Here is a 19,146-nt window from a genome sequence, read left to right on the forward strand (position 1 = left end):
CTGACTTGATGCCTATTACATTGGTTAAAAGACGATAAAGAACACAAGAAGTGAACAGACAGGAAACATCGACATGGAAACTAAAGCTCTAACAAAAAGAAAAACCCAACTAGAACTGAAAGGAACTTCTGCAATTAAACACTCATCACCTCACCCTGCCTCAGAGGCAGGATAGACGCAGCCAAATAAGAAATTAGTGAAAATGAGGACCAGTCTAGAGACAGTCCCGTAAACTGAATCAAGAAGTGGAAAAGCCCAGAATAAAACAGGGCTGGCTACCTAAAGCTTATGATACAATAGCGAACCGCCTAACACAGAACCAGAAGGGAGGAAGCAAGGGGCATATGGACGTGGGGAAAGCCATTTTCGTTGAACCCAGAAAAAATGCAAATGAGGTAAACACAAGCACATCACAGTCAAACTGCTTGGAAACAAAACGCAAAGAGAAAGTCTCCAAACTGTCAAATATAACAACGCACAGTATTTAGGACAGTGGCAATGACAGCAGGAACGGCGGAGCCCACAAGACAATATAGAGACAGCCTCAAAACGCTAAAAGAAACTGACAACCTTGAATTCTGTATCTGCCAAAACAGCTTTAAAAGTGAAATCAAAATAAAGACAACTGCAAGAAAGTAAGAGCCAGCAGAACTCATTCCCAGCAAACTATACAAGAAATGTTAAAGGGAATTCTTCAAGCATGAAAGATACAATCCCCAGACAGAAAAATCAAATCTGAAAGAAACAATACAAAGTGTTAAAAAGAAAATATTTACAAAGACTATCAATTGGCTTAATTTTTGACATCCAAGGCAAAAATTATTGGAATGTTTTATGGGACTTACAATTTAAAACAAAATCTAGGGTAATTTACCAAAGTCTGAAAAGGTAAAAGAACGTATGCTATCTTAGGTTTTTACATTGCATGTGGGGAGCTGTGATACCGACCTAAGAATGATGGTGATTAGCAAAAATACACTGTGATCTCTAAAGAAACCACTAAAATGTATTAGAGAAGTGTAGGTTAAAAGTAAATAAAGGAGATAAATGAGAATATCAACTAGTATATTTGACGAATCTAAGAGCCTGTAGTAAAAGAGGGAGAAAGAATAGATGGGAAAAATAAAATCCAAATAGTAGATTTTTAACCTACAATAGACATTTTGCATTAACTGTAAATGTATTAGCATTTCTAATTAATTACAGAGACTGGCCAGATGAATAAAATTAAAAGAAAGAACTGTATGCTGTTTATAAGAAACATCTTTAAGCTAGGCATGGTCATGCACACCTTTAATCCCAGCACTCAGGGAGGCAGAGGCAGGAAGATCACTGTGGGTTCAAGGTCAGCCTGGTCTAAAAAGTGAGTCCAGGACAGCCAAGGCTACACAGAGAAACCCTGTCTCAAAAACAAAATAACAACAACAAAAACAAAAAAAGAAAAGAAGTATATTTAAAAATAAAATGAGAGAAGCAAAGGAATGTTAAGATTAAAGGATAAAAATTATATTTTGCATAGGCATTAGTCTCTAGTAGGGAATACAGAAATATATTGTTAGATAAACTTCAAAATAAAGCAATTCACAAAGAAAAATGGAAATTTTGTTAGTTTTATCGGGTTAATTAATCAGGAGGCAAAAGTGATGCATTAAATAGAAATACATTGACATATAAACATATACCTCATTTATGGAGAAAAGGAGTGGTAGCAAAAAAAACACATTATAGTTAAAAGCAACACTCATGAGATTGGGAGTATCAGTCCAATTTGTGTTTCTATAATATAATACTAGGGATTGGGTAATTGGTTAATAAACAAAACTGTTTTCTGGGAGGTCCAGTGGAAGTGCTCCTGCATTTACATCCACTCGGGATTATGCTCCATCGTTCCAAGGAGAGGAAAGACAGGAAAGCAAGGAACTGAGCTGGCAGCTTGGAGCTCTCTAACAGCCGGCGTGAGGGCGAAGTCTTGTTTCCTGAACATCTCCCATCCAGCCCACCTCCCAATACTGTTACGCTGGAGACTAAGTTTCCAACACACACTTATTGGGAATGTATTCAAAGTACGGCAGGGGAAAAGCATAAAAATATAAAATGGCACAAAAGGAAACGCGAGAAATGTTGGCAGCAGTAAGACAAAACAACAATTATCTCAACAGCAACAAGAAAACAGCCCAGAGGCTCTAGTTACCCTCTTCTGACAAAGAGAGCCTGCCTTCACTTAAAAGGGTGCGCTGAAGAACGGGCTCATTAGGGTTTGAATAGCTCAGTCCACTTGCACTGGTGTATTTAGCACTCTGCACCCACCAAACAGAAACTGCTCACTATGTTCAAGCTATGCTTATGTACTCTTAAGATTCATTATATATGGCCACACAGAAAATCATAATCGTAATTATGTGAACGGAACAAACTGTAGTTTCTTTTAAAATATCTCAATACAATGAAGCTACTTTTATATCTTCGTTGCATCTATATTAATGATTAGGTAACCGATACGCAGAAAGGGAAAGTAACCTGTCTACATTTGCATAGCTAGTTAATAGCACACTAGCACTGGGGACCTTGACATTCTGAACAGGAAGATAACAGCACTAACCACTGGGCCCTGGGCTATTCTGCTTCCCCTACAGGTGAGGGATTTCCCCCCCACCCCACCCACCCACCCCTCACCCCCACCCCCACCCCCACCCCCAGTTTAGAGAAACTTTAATCCAGCAACATGGCTGCTCTGGCAAGGGATCACATCCAAAGACCTTCTACGTCTCTGTGATCTGTCTGGAAGGCAGGCACGCCCTCAATATACATCTTTAATCTTAAACAATGAAGGCAAGGTTAGTTTATAGAGGGCATCAGCCATGTTTAAAAGTGACAATGTCTAGACTGAGTCAGAGATAGGATATGCCCAACTCTCACAAGTACAAGGCAGGAAAGAGAGGCTACTTAAGAGCATCACGTGTGTGTGTGTGTGTGTGTGTGTGTGTGTGTGTGTCTGTGTGTGTGTGTGTGTGTGTGTCTGTGTGTGTGTGTGTGTGTGTGTGTGTGTGTGTGTTTTATGGAGACAGATTGCAGAGAGAACAAGCTACACAGAGGTGAAGACAGAATGAGGCAGAGCATGAGAAGAAGGCAGAAGATTAAACCATATTGCCAGAATTAGTTTGCAGGCAGGCAGAGCAATTCAGTGAAAAGCTAAGAGAAGTCAGTTTGAATCAGTCAGCTGGGAGAGGAGTTTAGGCCAGAACAGTTGAGTTAAACCAGACAGCAAGAGTTCAGAAAGAGCTATAAAAAAAAAAGGCTTGAGAATAGCTCTCATCCAATCCACACATCTGAGGAAACAAAAACATTTATATTCCCCAATATGCAGTGTATGTGTATATACATGTATGATAATATGTGTGTGTATACATGTATATCACAATAGTAAAAAAGATGCGGAGTAATTGAAATGTCAATTAAATCACAGCAGGTTAATAGAAAATATAAATAGGATCCAGCTGCAAGCTCACAGACAAATGATATTTGCCTCTGATAAACGTGTCACTGAAAAAAACTAGAGTCTCTTCATAACAGGAAAACCATCTGACTGGGAAGGGCATGGCCAGAAGATGTCTCATTTGGTAAGGTATTTGCTGTGTGAGCATAAGGACCTACTTCATCCCAGCCCCCAAGTAAAAAGCTAGTTGCAACAGGGCACACTTGTAATTCCAGTGCCGCAGGGGCAGAAGGCTCCTTGGTGCCTCTGTGCCAGCCACTAAGAGATTACTGAACTCCACATTCAGTGCGAGATCTAATCTCAAAAGCTAGAGTGGATAGCACATAGGGAAAAATGCAACCTCTGGCCTCCTGAGTATGTCCTCAACGCACATGTGTGCTGTATGTATGTATGTATGTATGTATGTATGTATATGCAACCATGTATACAAACACACAGCTAAAAAAAATAACCAATACACTACATTATTAAAATTAAACTGTAAATACCAGACATTACAAAGAATATTTCTGCTTTATATGGGAAATGACCTTCTAAAGAAGAATAACACTACACAGGAGGAAAACGGCAGATCTAACTAAACGAAAACCAAAAGTTGTGTGCAATAACAGAAGTTACAAAGAAACTCCAAAGCCAATCACGGACATATAGACAACATCTGTAATATGTGAAAAGTGTATAGACATATAGACCACATCTGTAATATGTGAAAGGTGTATGGACATATAGACAACATCTGTAATATGTGAAAGGTGTAACACCTATCATACTGGATACCTAGCGCATGGCCAAAAAGCAGAGAAAAAAAAAACAGGACATAAACTTTCACACTTCTTCCCACCCACCATGCCAAGATGAGAGTCACAACCCGGGCGGTGGTGGCGCACGCCTTTAATATCAGCACTCGGGAGGCAGAGGCAGGTGATCTCTGTGAGTTCAAGGCCAGCCTGGTCAACAAAGTGAGACCAGAATAGTCAAGGCTATACAGAGAAACCCTGTCTTGAAGAAAAAAAAAAAAAGTCTTTCTCTTCCAGTCCTAGGCACATGAGCAGCTGGTTCCCGTGCAGCAATGGCCAAGTCCAAGAACCACACCACACACAAACCAGTCCCACAAATGGCACAGAAACCCCGGTCACAAAGATATGAATCTCTTAAGGGGGTGGACCCCCAGTTCCTGAAGAACATGCGCTTTGCTAATAAGCACAAGAAAGGCCTGAAGAAGGTGCAGGCAAACAATATGTGAAGAGGCCATTGAGGCCCTTGTGAAGCCTAAGGCCATTGAGCCCAAGATGCCAAAGGGCCCTAGCCGCAAACTCAGCTGGCTTGCTTTCATCTCTCATCCCAAGCTTGGGAAGTGGATTCGAAGCTACATGGCCCAGGGTCGTAGGCTCTGCCAACCAAAGCCCAAGGTTCAAACCAAGGCAGAGGCCGCAGCTCCAGCTAAGGCCCAGGCTGCAGCCCCAGCTCAAGCTCCCACTGGTGCCCAGGCCCCTGTGAAGGCCCCATAGACAAGGCTTCTGCCAATGTGAAGACAGATGGACTGGTGTGACACACCTACCTGCACACTATTTACAGATGACCAGTGTCCTATGCTGTTTTTACAAATAAACCTGAGGCAAGATCTGTTTTGAAAAAAAAAAAGAAGGGATGAGATTCACTTCTTCTCCCTAGGGCACACATCCTGAAGGTTCCATTAGCCTCCCACAACAGTGCCACCATCTGGGAACCAAGTGTTCAATCACATGAGCCTTTGGGTTGGGGGTGGTCATTTCACTTTCAAACCGTGTTGTCCACCAAGCAGAGAGCACTCCTGCATATCAAGAAGAGCGAACTGGTGGTCCAGTTGAAGCATGAGCTTCTACTGAAGACAAAATGTGTGCAGCTGAGAAGATGCTCAACACTGAACACAGGGAAATGAAAATCAAATGCTACATTCATTCCCCACCAAACATATCAGACCGTCACATCCTGCACAGGGGATGGAGATGGCTCGGGGGTCAAGAGTGCTTGCGGCTCTTGCAGAGGACCTGAGTTCAGTTCCCAGTACAAGTTGGGTAGCCTCACAACTGTCTTCACCTCAGCCCCAAGGGACTAGCTGCTCTCCATCACCAGGCACCTGCACACATGCAGCATTTATTTGCAAGAGAAAATACATATTCATAAGATAAATAACAAAAAGAAGCCAATTTAACACCCAGCATTAGACAAAAACAGTCATCTTCACATCATCAGTGGACATGTTGTCAATGTGCACATAAATATAAAATATATGAGGGCTTTGATTCAGAAGAGTCCACTGTGAAAGTTTCTTAGGCAGCTATATGGCATAGCTGCTTGTCATAGAAAAAAAAAAGGAAAATATTCTAAAATTCTATGCCTAGACTAATAAATTGGGGATCCATACAGCCAGTAGAAAGAATCAGGCATAATTTACATACATGGAAAACATCTTCAGGACAAAGAATGAAGAGAAAATTAACCTGTCCATACAAGGTAACCCTTGTGGGGATATCAGGGGCTGAGAGTGGTGCCAAGACAGGCCCTTTCTCTAGTCTAGGCTAGCAACTCACTATGTGACCAAAGCTGGATGCACATTCATGGCAATCCTCCTGCCTCAGCCTCTCAAGTTACTGAGATTACAGGTGTGCTTCCCTATGCTTGGCTCATGTATGCGTGCTATGTAAAAACATATATTAAAATGTTTACATTTGAGAAGTGAAAGGAGTGATCCTGATAGAGACGGTGGAGGGATCAGGAAGCACTTCATCTGTCTTTGGGAGGACATGCATTCCTTCCACCACACACACCTTACCATCCTTCCCAGCATATGTCAGATCGAATATTCTAATAGCTGTAACTCTGGGATAGCCACATGCAATGTTTTTATCACGTGCGTCATAAAAATGTACCTTGTTTTTAGAAGATTTTGAAGTGAGTCTTTTAATAGTGACAATACATTCTCTCCGTGTTCATAATGCAAGCCACCTTCAGAGCAGACAGTTTGAGTTTTGATCTGTTTCACTGTCCTTAGATGTGTAGAAAATAGCCATGAAAGCACTACGGGGGAGGACGTTTACTTCCCTTACTTAGGTGCCTCAATATATCCACCACCACCACCAACAACAACAACAATAACCTGCCAGAACTCTAGGTCAAGGGGCCAATGTACCACACTGCTCCTCAGGAAGGGCCATGACCATCTCTAACTCTACCTGCAACCTCTGGTGATGCCCCTAGTGGTGATTTGAATGAAAGTGGCCCCATAGGTTCATAGGGAGTGGCACTATTTGAAAGGATTAGGAGGTGTGGCCTTGTTAGAGTAGGTGTGGCCTTCTTTGGGGAAGTGTGTCACTGGGGGTGGGATTTGAGGTTGTAAAAGCCCAAGCCAGGCCCAGTGGCGTTCTCTCTCTTTCTCTCTCTTCCTGCTGCCTGGGACTCACTCTTCCTGCTGCCTGGGACTCACTCTTCCTGCTGCCTGGGACTTCTCATAACAGAACTCTCAGCTCCTTCTCCAGCACCATGTCTGCCTGAGTGCCGCCATGCTTCCCGCCATGTTAATAATGGACTGAACCTCTGAAACGGTAAACCAGTTAAATGGTCAGTTTTAATAAAAGTTGCCTCAGCCATGGTGTCTCTTCACAGCAAGAGAACAGTAAGAAGTTGGTACCAAGCAGCAGGGTGTTGCTGTTGCAGGACCATCTATGCTGCTTGAACACTTTAAGCAGGGCTTTGTGGGTCATACTAGTAGGATCCTGGAAAGCAGTGGTGCGGAGTGCAATGTAAATTAATTGTGATAGCCTGGCTCAAGAAGTTTCCAAGAAGAATATGAGTAAGTGGCCTGGAGACTGTTCTTGTAATGTTTTGATAAAGAAAGTGGTTGTTTTCTGTCCTCGTCCAAAAAAATTAAAAAAAAAATCTGTCTGAGGCTAAATTGAAGAGTTGTGGATTAATAGATTTGGCAGAGTAGATTTCCAGGCACCCCAGTGTCAACTCTGTCCTGTGGTTTTTAGTGGCCACACTTATGCAGATTTATAATGAAAGGGAGCAAAGGAAAAATGCAAAATGTACAGTTTGAAGAAAAAAACAGAGCTCCAGAAATTGAAATGGAACTAAATCCAATGGTCAAGGAGATATATAGTTTATAGAGAAAAACCTAATGCTAAATGGAATAAGACCAAGACAAGACCTCACCCAGCTAAGCTTCCAACTTGTAGAAAGGAATTATGGGAAAGCTTAAGCTGTAAAGGAAACCATCAAGAATAGACAGCTGTCACAAATATAATAGAACCAGAGGAGCCAGAGGGCCATATTCCAGCCCTAGCAAAGCTCAGCAGCTTCGGCCACATGGCCCTGGAGTTAGAGTCAAGGATACAAGAAAGGAGTTATAGAATCTCCCCTTATAACTAAGGAAAGCCATTGAGGCCAGGCGTGTGTCAGGGGTGTCCCTGCAGAGAGGCCCAGAGAAGCCAATGTAGGAAGCTTTGAAGGAGAAGCCTGGATTTTATTGGAGACCCCAAGATGTTGGAGATGCCAGAGTCATAGAACACCTGCCATGGAAAGCTGCAGACTAGGTGTGGAACCAGCCCAAGAGAGAAAAGTGAGTTTCAGTCAATAAGGCTGGAACTAGGAGATCTGACAAGCACTTTGCCATCCGACGTGGAGATGCAGAGTTTGGAGTCTACCCTGCTGGCTCTCACCCTTGTCTTGGTCCAGCATTTCCTCACTATGGCCACTTTTGGAATGGCAATGCGTATTCTGTTCCACTTTATATTAGAAGTGTGCGATCTACTTTTTGGTATCAATATTATAGTGGCTACAGTTAAGAGAGACTTGCCTTGGGTCTCAGGGGAGACTTTAAACTTTGGACTTTTAAACAGTGTTGAGACTGTGATAGACTATGGGGACTTCTGAAGCTGGACTAAATGAGATGTGCATTGTGATATGGCTACAGGCCTACAGGGCCAGGGAGTGGAATGTTCTGGTTAGAAAAAAAATGGCCCCCATAGGCTCATAGGAAAGGATTAGGTGATGTGGCCTTGTTGGAGTAGGTGTGGCCTTGCTGGAGGGAGTGTGTCACTGGGGGTGGTCTCTGAGGTTGTAAAAGCCAATCAAGGCCCAGTGGCTCTCTCTCTCTCTCTTCCTGCTGCCTGTGGATCAAGATGTAGAACTCTCAGCTCCTTCTCCAGCACCGTGTCTGCCTGCGTGCCGCCATGCTTCCCGCCATGATGATAATGGACTAAAGCTCTGAACCTGTAAGCCAGCCCGAGTTAAATGGTTTCTTTACAAAGGTTGCCTTGGTCATGGCGTCTCTTCCCAGCAATAGAACACTGACCAACACATCCCTTCCAACATCCATTGTAATCAGAATATTAGCCTTTCGGCTTTCTTAAGTGTTTCACGTTATGTAAAATGCAAAAAGATTGATTTGAGGCACATTTCTGCTTCAAATAATCCTGTAGCAATCACCGAAGAAACACCAGGCTCACATTCCGAACTCTTGGAGATAGGGGGTTGCATGCACATGTGTGTGTGTGCATGACTATGTGTGTATGTGTGTATGTGTGTCTATGTGTCTGTGTTCTGTGACAGGAGACATCCATGTTGATTATGTGTCATGCATAAGAATCATACACCCTCACTCTAAAATGATTTAAATTGCAAGTAGCATTAAGCAGAAACACCAAAACTCTATTATCTAGTCTTGTTATCACGCACCATCCCTGCCCAAGGAAAACACCCTTAAGGTTTTTCTTGTGGGCTTCTACAGGGATTCTGTCACAGCTATAAGAACAGATTGAATGTACCACATCACCACATGAAATCATTCTCACGAGCACTGCTGGCGACTCTCTTGTCACTTAGCAATAGTTGTCTGATGTCTTCAAATCAAGAGAGAGTTAGCTGGAATAACCAACTTCAATGGATGCTCATGTCCCTTTACTGCTCCTAGAAAGCTGTGCTCATCTGCATGCACTGTCATCTTGCTGTTCTCAGAGGCACGGCTTGTATTTCTACAGAAGTCACACGCCGAAAGGTAGATGGGTTCCTTGTGTTTTCCTCAGAGCTCTGTTCATAGTCCTTGCCCGTTTTTCTACTGAAGGCTGCTTCGCTTTTCCTATTGATCGGTAAGGGCTCTCAGAATATGAAAGGCATTAAGCTCTTCACTCTCTGAAATGAGGATATCACTTCCTGCCTGAGTGCTTCCAAGACTCAGTCATCTAACACATGGCGAGTGACACATAGGCACTAAAGCTCTTCCCCCACTAGCTCCCCCTTCCTATAGCCACCATATATACATTAGGTCAGTTAAAGGTTACCTACATGTACCAGCATTTTCTCAATGACTTCTTTCAACCCTAAGCTTTCTAACCAGTAATAATCAACATAAATGTATCCTGTTAAAGAAATGTATATATATATATATATGTGTGTGTGTGTGTGTGTGTGTGTGTGTGTGTGTGTGTGTATCCATATATATATATCCATCCTATGGTCCTGAGTGATGCACACTCTTATTATTATTATTATTATTATTATTATTATTATTATTATTATTATTATTATTATTATCACCCTGGGGTTTGGGGGCATCTTTCACTGGCTTATATCACACCTCAGTCACAGAAAGGATGGGAAGTGGGCATGTTGTAGGAAGCTCATCAAACGGGAAGGTGAACAACTCAAAATAGCTTCAGGAAGTGCCTGAAACTGACCAGATTCCCTAGGCCCCCTCCCTGCCAGAGTAAGCCATAAAAGCTGAGAGTACCCCCTGTCTCAGATAAGGGAGCTGAGCTGCAAAGAAGATTCTGAGGCCAGTCCAACTACCCACAAGAAGCAGAACCTAGCCAAGCTGCCTGGAAGAGGTGTAGACCAACTGGGGCACCTGGAAAGGGCACTCTCTAATCTGTTGAGCTGCCCACAGGCAGTGGAACATGCTCCACGTTCCTGGATTTTGTGAGCTGTCACCCTTGTTCAGGTGGGCTTTGGTGATGCAGCTGCCTTTGAGTCAGGTCTGCTCCTGTAAGTAACCACAGTGCAACTCATTGGTTCTCCAAGCTAGACTCTGGTGGTCTCCGTACTTTGGTCTGTCGTGGGCTCCCTATCTGAGTTGAGTAGACATGAGTGTTGCACCTCCTCAGGAAGAGCTCTGTCACACAACAAGGGGGATGAAGAGATGAGCTTGAACACTAATTATATGCTGTCCTAGGTGAGGTCACACGTTGCATCAACTCACACTTAGAGCACTCTCCATGGGTAAGATCACATCCTTTATCCCTGAGTGAGGATTAGCTATGTTACCATGTGTCATGATGCCCATCCTTCTGCAGGGTGGGATGTTGCTTTAGGCCTCTCTGGGCATCTGGTGGAGGGGTATACAAAATGTGGTATACAAATTGGATTGCATTTTCAGAGTTGGATGAAGAGAAGCCAAACACTTTGTTTAAAAAAAACAAAACAAAACAGTGTGTTCACGCAGGGTATAGCTCTCCCTGATTACAAATAGATTCATCAAGAATCACAACAGCACCACACTTAATTGTCAAAACCATTAATGACAGGCAACATGACAAACTAAGCAGGATTCCAGTCATACGTAGAAAGCTCTGTGGCAGCGAGAATGAACAAGTGCTCAGGACGATGTGGAATGAGTTGTCACATGTGAGGACAAAAGTCCCACGGAAGCACACACACTGTGAGCCCATTCATGTTAAGTCAAAAAACTTATGTTAGAGAAGCCGAGGGGTGGGGGGGGGGGGGAAGGAAGTAGGCTCGGCAGGTGGAGGCTGCTGTGGGCAGCTGCACAACCATGAACAGGACATCTCTCTTTGTGTATGTTATTTTGGGATTGAACTAAATGGAATTTCCGGTTTTGTAGGTCAAGATAGTCAAATACCAACCATTTCACATGGCTAAAACTCCCATTTCAATGGAAATATACTTTCAAACATGCTGGCAAGGCAGGAAGGAGCATTCAGCATTGGCCAGCAGAGTCCCGGCTTTCTGGAAACGGACCTAAGCACCCCTATCGAGCCTGATCCCGCTTTCTGCTTATCCGTTTCCGGTAGAAACTGTAACGCCAGCCCCCAGCTTCTATGGAGCCACTTGTGAAGAAGCTGTCCACAGGCTTCCCTGTAGCTTCTACCTACAGCATCCTCTCACTCAGTCCCCAGCACCTCAAAGTCCCCCAAGTCCCCATCATGGTTCTGGCTGAGCAAGAGGCGCTGTCTGTAAGCAGGGTTTGTAGTCCTTCCATGCATAGCGCCAAGGCGATCGTTTTTTTAAAGAAGTAATATTACAAAGATAATTTTTATATTTACAAACACTGTCCCAGAAAAGTAGAAGTGCCAAGCTTTTATAAGCCTTATGTGGCTCATAAAAGGCATCATCTTTATAACTAACTGAAATAACTGTATCTACCAGTTCTGAAACTGATGGTCGCTTTTTGTCATCTCCCTGTGGGAAAGTACCATCAATTCTGAGAATTCTGGGCACAGCTATCTCATTTCACAGTGGCCAATAATATTTCAAGCAGAAGCACTACTTGTCAGCCAGTCGAGAAGACGCACTCCCAGGACAAGAAGAGACATTCAGGGACACTTACTTTTGCATGCACAGGTGAAGGCTGTGGGGGCGTTTGCTGGAAAAAGCTCCTGGTTGTGGCTCTAACTGAACTACATGACTCTGAAGGTAGTAGGAACAGACTGTCCTCTTTAACACGTTGCCTGATACAGTTGTACTGGTGACATGTCTGAGCCACTGCCTTAGGGGTTGTTATTTCAAAGGGCTCATAGGCTAAGTCCCCACTAAAAAGTCACTGGGCTGAGCTCTCCACCCCATCAGGTAGCAAGACCCCAGAGCAAGCTGTGAGAGCTGGACTCGCTGTGCTTAGGGAAAACTGACACTCTGAGCAGGCTACAGGAATCCCTTGAAACACACTTAAAGGGCTTTATCCTTTGCTAGAAATCCCATACTAAGTAATTTATAATAAGGATACCATTAGCAGCAGGATATGGTGGCACAGGCCTTTAATCCAAGCACTCAGGGAGGCAGAGGCACATGGACTGCTGTGAGTTCAAGGCCAGCCCGGTCTACAATGTGAGTCCAGGACAGCCAAGGCTACACAGAGAAACCCTGCCTTGAAAACAAAACAAAAGGATGCTATTAGCTATCTACAGTGTTTCCCTTTACATTACAGATTTGTTTTAATAAAGGAGAGTAATGCCATTAGCTTTTTTTTGATCACCTGCAATGAGATAAATACTATCCCACTCAATAAACGCAAGCCTGATATTCATGAATATGTTCTTATTAAACAGATGAGAACACAGAGCTTTAAGCTGGATAAATGATTTGCCCAAAGCCTCACACACTTATGAGGAGCAAAATCGGTATAGAAACTCAGGCTATCTAAGGCTAAAGGCCACAGTCATACAACTTTACTACAGTGCCGTGCACAGACACTACATGCCTATAATGAGGATTAATGACAGCGAGGAGAGGAGAAGACAGTTAGTTGCACCTGCTGTAAGCACTGAAAGCACCTATTCTAATCAAATGCTATTATCTCCACTTCTCATATAAAGCATCCGAGGCTCAGAGATCCAAAGCCATTTGCTGATTAGCGCCAGAGCGAAAATTCAAACATGAACCCTTATAGCTCCGGAGCCCATGGCCTTCTGTTATACCACGTTGCCTCCAGTACATCCTTTGAAACTTGTTATAAACGGCAACAAAACTACAGCAGGTATGCTATCACAGAGTAGACCAGTGCTGCTGTAGATAGCTGACCCCAACGTCTGAGTTAGCAGAGGACTGCCTTCTGTCCTACAGACCACTTGCAATATCATGAGTCTTCATGGCAGCCATCTTGGTGGCCCTATCTTAAAGCAATCCATAGGGAATACAGCTTCATGCTCTCCCCTAAGGAAGCTCATGCTGCCTCGACCCAGTGCTCCATATGCAAGAGTCCTTGTCTGGCCTCATTTAATCCCTGAGCAAAGCCAGGGAAGGCAGTATTTTTTCCATATGGCTAAGAAGGAAACAGCAGAGGAGACCATACCCACTTGTTAGAATTCACTATGGCCTAGTGAATAAAAAAATATGCTCAAAATACAGACAGCAGCATTTCTTTTTCATGTCGATCTGCAGGTTACAAAGAGCTGAACCGGACTTTGGGTAACTGTACAGGAAGTCATCAGACCACCCTTGAAAGCAGCTCCTTTCTGCGCTGATGCAGCACGGGCAGACTTCTAGGGACAGGCCCACCAGACATCAGCTCAGCAGGTGACAATCGTGTTCATGGAGGGTCACATGGGGAGCAAATAAGAGAAGCACACGTACACTTCACTGCTCTGTGGTGAAGCTGAGCCACGCACTATTACCCATGGAAGTGAACAAGACCCATGTGACCAATAGCATGGTCCCTTAACACCACTGGGCAAACATCTAAGCAGATGGCTCCTTGTTTCATAACGTCGCAGCCAGGCTGCAGAGATGGCACAGTCTGTAAGCGTGAGGTCCTGAATTTGATCTCCAAAGCCCAGGTTAAAAAAACAAACAAAAGCCGGGCATAGTGGCACATGCCTGTATTCCCAGCAGTGGCAAAATGGAAACAAGTATATATCGTGGACTCACTAGCTAGCTAGTCTAGCCTACTTGGAAAGTTCCAGGCTAGTAAGAGACACAGGTTTTGTTGTTGTTGTTGTTGTTGTTGTTGTTGTTGTTGTTGTTGTTTTTAAGTGAACAGTGCCTAAGGAACAAAACCGAAAGCTGACCTCTGGCTTGCAACCACACAGACACACAAACATGCAGACACACAGGCACACACACAAATACAGACAGACAGACAGACGACAGACAGACAGACACACACACTCCTACCTACAGGGCCTCCTTCCATTCTTATCCTAGGATCATTTCCTGTCAGAAAACGCCCCACTTTGCCCATGAAGCCCACACCTGGTGAACTGTTCCCTCATCCAGACTGTGTCTCCAGGCTGCCAGGCCTCTACTCTGCAGGAATGTCCTTGAGCCCAGGCCTGCCTCATACACCTGGCACTGGATGCTTAGGTGAGCAGTCAGCTCTGGGCAGCATTCCCTGACATCTATTCCCACCTTCTCATAGTTCCCCGGGGTTAATTATCTCTCCTTTGCAGTAATCTGAGCCTTTTGCACAAGCAACCACAACCAGCCCAAGCTAAATGTCATATGTGATGTATATGCCTGTATATGGTGTGTGCTTATGGGAGTGCAGGTGCCAGCAGAGACTTGAAGAAGGCATTATATGTCCTGGAGTTAGACTTAAAGATGTTTGTGAGATGCTCGATGTGGGTCCTCTATAAAAGTAGTAAGTACTGGTGACCTGTGAGCCATCTCTCCAGCCCCAAGATGTGATAGCGTTTCCTGCTTCCTCACATGTAGCATTCATATTGGCAACAATACTAAAAGTCACTAGAATATTGGCACTAGCAAACCTGGTGCCCAGGAGCTCAGAACTGGTGAGCAAAGTCCAGATCTTACTGACCGTTGTAGAAACACCTGCTGATTGTCTCCTAGAGTCCTGGGTGACAATTTGTCCCAATCTCAGGGTAAGATCAATAGGGTCCTTGAGGCCCATAAGCATCAGAGCACTAGCTGTAGCCTCAAAGCTGGATGTGGCCCTCTTAAGTCCCTTACACATGGAGTTCCCATGAACATCTTTCCCTCTGTTAAGCCAAAATTGATCTGCAGCCCCAGTAGCCACAGTTTACTGTTGTTCTTCTATTATTGTTGTTGTTTACTTGTTTAAGTTTTGAAGCAAGGCTGCCCCCAAAGGCACTGAGTATGAGACTGTCTGCAGACCATCCTCTCTATGTCTTAAATACACAAATCTTAAACACCATGCTTATTAGCAAAGGGCTGTTCCTCAAGAGTCGGCAAGGGAAAGCTTACACGCCCGCGGGTCCAAAGCATATTGCCTCAGCCCTTATTTAAAGTCTACAGGGAGTAGTCTGTGGATCAGCTGAGGTGACATGCCTGCTTCCAGACAGGGAAGTGTGACCAGGGACAGGCATATCTCCAGGAGAGGTGGCTCTAGAAAAGTGTTTCTCAACCTGTGGGCTATGACCCCTTGAGGATCAAATGACCCTTTCTTGGGAGTCACATATCACATATCCTGCATACCATATAATTACATTACAATTAATAGCAGTAGCAAAATTGTGAGGCAGCAACAAAGATTTATGGTTTGGGGGCGGGGCAGAGATCAGCATAACACCAGGAACTGTATTAAAGGGTTGCAGCATCAGGAAGGTTAAGAACCACTACTCTAGACATGAGCTAGCAGAGAGGGGAGATGCTCTCTCTGGTCTAAAACTAGCTTCCCATTCTAGAAAATAGGGCAGATATGCCAACTGCAAATGGGGGGAGAACTATATCGCTGCCCGGAGGGATTTCTGGAATATTCCAGAGTGGAGACCACCATGATCATAGCAGTGGAACTGCACTCAGTCTGCTACTCACCACCGTGCTGCCAAAAGGAAGAAAACTTCCTTGCCTCTGCCAAGGCGCCAGAAGCTCATCTGAGGAAACAAGGGGTCATCTGTGTCCCCGATCCTCCTAGGCTCTCCCGGAAGCTGTTATCTGCCCAAACTGCCAGCCTCAGCTTGCCTCCAGTGCCAGTCTGATCTTTGTAGGTAACATCTGCAATTTCATATGAAACTCAAGAATCATGCCAAAATGCTTTCAGTGTCCATACGTGTTTTGCAGTGGCAGGTGATTGCACATCCCTCACTGAGTAACACAGGAGGAGACTTTGGAGAGATGACTGAAAAGTGTTTTGTTTTGTTTTGTTTTGTTCTACATAACATTCTTGGGAGAAGCCAGACACAAATAAACAAAATCTGGCAAGTTATCTAATTCACTACACGAGCCATTGTATATTTGTAAACATCTCATAAGTGTTTGGAAGAATGTCTGAAGGGAAATGTGAAAACATATAAATATTTTGTTGAATGTGGTTAGACCCTTTTAAAGCAAGTATTCCTGAAAGCAACTGAAGCACGGAGCCTAAAAGCATATTCCAATTTATTCCTGCTTTTTTTTTTTTTTTTGCACAGCCATTCCCCCCACCAAATGTTAGACACTGCCTTGCACTAAACACTAGTCTATCATTTCTACCACATACTACTGAATAGGGTTTTAGCCTATCTGGCAGTGGGAAACTGCCCCCATGCAATCACCCAGCAGCCAGTCCTTGGGATGCTTACTGCAAAGGTAGAGCACTAGAACGAGAGGAGGGGAAAGGGCTTGCTTGTTTCCAAACGCATCAAGACCCAAATGAAGTTCCTGCTCCTTGCTCCCAGTGAATAACACTAGTGTTCAGTCAGGAGGGGGAGGGGCTGGCCCGCATCTGGGGAGCTCCAAGTCTTCTCTGATGCTATGAATGAATCCTCAGGGTGAATTTAATCCCTAGTTCGCACACACACACACACACACACACACACACACACACACACACACATATGCACAAAAATAATTTTAAAGCATCACTTTCCATGTGTATACCCCGAGGTGCAGAAGTGGTCTTTGATGCGACACACCTGGCCACTTATCATGGTTGGGGTAGAAATTCAAAAGGGGCCCTCTTGTTTATCTTGATGGGACACACACACACACACACACACACACACACACACACACACACACGCACACACCAAAACCCCAGCAAATTCCAGAAAGTCCTTGCAACTTTAATATTTTAAAAGCCAGCCGTGAGTAAGAAGGAGAAAACCTGACCTACTCCTGGAGGGACAAGTGCAGATGTGCCAGGCTTGGTAACAAGCACTTAAGGCTGCCTACTAGGTGGGTTTGAACTAGAGAGACTAGAGAGATGAGAAAGCTCCCTGTGGTGGGCCTTAGGACCAGTGAGAGGCAGTCCCAGGTGCCTGAGGAAGCGTAGACATCTCTGAAGGAATTGGACCAGGCTCCCTCCTTTTTCGGAAATGGCTATTCCCAGGTACAACCTGGACAGTTCAATGCTACCCCGTTAAGGGCTTCTGCCCCTCACAAGAAGACACCCACATGTGAAAGGAGCTCCTGGCGCTCCCAGCCCCGCAGCTTGCTGCAGCTCCTGACATGCCCAACCCTCCATGGCAACAGTTTTCCAGTCAGAGAAGTAACGCAGACACCTCTTGGGAAGATGCTTTGTAGGGTTGTCACCTCAAGAGCCAGGGACATCCAAGGAGACCTAGGCTGACCCTAGATGCCCAGGCACAGCATGGGGTGGGGGAAGATGAGGACAAAAGCCAAAACTGTCATCTTCAGCTTCAAAAGATCACGGGAGAAAGAAACTTCCCTTAGGGCACGGGCCAGGCTGCCCATCCTGGTCTTAAGGAGCAGCCTAATATCTCAGGGACAGGTGTACAGGGCTGGCAAAAGACTCAGATTTGGGGCACCACAGCCAGAAGCAGCTGGACTTGTTTCCAGACTAGGGGCTACTACACGGAGACACTTCTCAGTCCCAGCCAGGCATGCTAGGATCACTGTGCACCAAGGGTCCCAAGAAATGGAGAGGGCTTCTTTTGATCCCGCAGGGAACATTCCAGGCATCAATCAAGGAAGGAACGTTGAACCCAGGCCCCCGCGGGAGGCAGCATCACAAACAAAGTTGGGGCTCCCAGGGGATGGGTCTTTGGATCCCCACCCGCGGTGCACCACTACTTACACGAAGACCCCAAAGAGCAGGGCTCGCACCCCGATCTCGATGGCCAGCTCCCGCATGGTGCAGCCGGAGTAGCTCCCGCAACGGCAGCTGGCGCTGTCCGTGGCTCCCAGGGCTCGGCCGGAGCGGTTCGCCAGAGCCTGGGCGGTGAGGGAGGCTCGCTGCAGGCCCCGGGCGGGGGTGGGAGGCGGGCGCTAGGTGGGGGCGGCGTGGAGGGCTCAGCCCCAACCTCCGGTTCTGGGCTCCTGGACTCCCAGACACTCAGACACTGCACTGCCTCTTCGGGTTCCTCCACTCGCGATTGCGCCTATCCGGGGCGCCTCCGGGACTTCCTGATCACTTGTGCTCAGTGCCGTTTCCGTGTCCTGGGCTTATGCCCGGCGCCTAGGACCGGCTAGGGGAAGCCTGGGGAAGCCCCGCTGTCATTGCTGCCGCCTCCTGGCGCGCTGCGCGGCTTCCCAGCTGCAGGTCGGTCCCTAGGCTCGGCGCCCAGCAGCACGCTCTGCCGGCAGCCCGCCTCTCCAGCCGGCGGCGGTGACTCCTGCTCTTCTCAGCTCTTTCCTCACAGGCCCGCACGTGGGCATGAAGTAGACGGGCGCTTTGGGGATTCTATCACACTCAGGATAGTCTTGGCATCCTCTAGCTCTGCTTGAGAGCGCTTCTTCTTTCCTGATTTCTGGCCTCCCTACACGTTACCAACCTCAAATGCTTTGTTTTCCCACCCCAGCCTCTAGGACGTTCCCATTAGATTGCTCCTAATCTTTGCTTTCTCTCAGAAGGTCCCAGACCTGCATACAGAAACCTTGATGCTGACTGAGGGCAACAGTGAACCTGGGTCCCCTCCCCCACAGTGGCGTAGTATCTGGGGACCCGCCTCCCCTTTTCTCGTCATCCTCCCTCCACCCTCACCTCACTAACATCACTCCCCCAACCCACCCACCCCCTAGGCCGA

The 19,146-nt window shown here is 45.6% G+C and overlaps 1 protein-coding gene across 4 annotated transcripts in view; it reads right to left on the reverse strand.

Annotated features, from left to right (window-relative positions):
- The window catches only part of PLPP4 (phospholipid phosphatase 4), a 147,067-nt gene that overhangs the window by 111,592 nt on the left and 16,329 nt on the right, over positions 1-19,146 (reverse strand). Inside the window, exon 1 of one of the 4 annotated variants that reach the window (XM_084767002.1) lies at positions 18,198-18,928. The exons of 1 other annotated variant lie outside the window; for it this stretch is intronic. In XM_084767002.1, the coding sequence (XP_084623128.1) occupies positions 18,198-18,253 (56 nt within the window). In that variant the 5' untranslated portion in view covers positions 18,254-18,928. Of the gene's footprint in view, positions 1-18,197; positions 18,929-19,146 lie in introns of those variants that run through there. 2 more of the 4 variants (XM_084767003.1, XM_084767000.1) reach the window with 2 other exon arrangements.

The sequence above is a fragment of the Acomys minous genome, assembly GCF_964271855.1.
Source record: "Acomys minous genome assembly, chromosome: 2".
NCBI lineage: Eukaryota > Metazoa > Chordata > Mammalia > Rodentia > Muridae > Acomys > Acomys minous.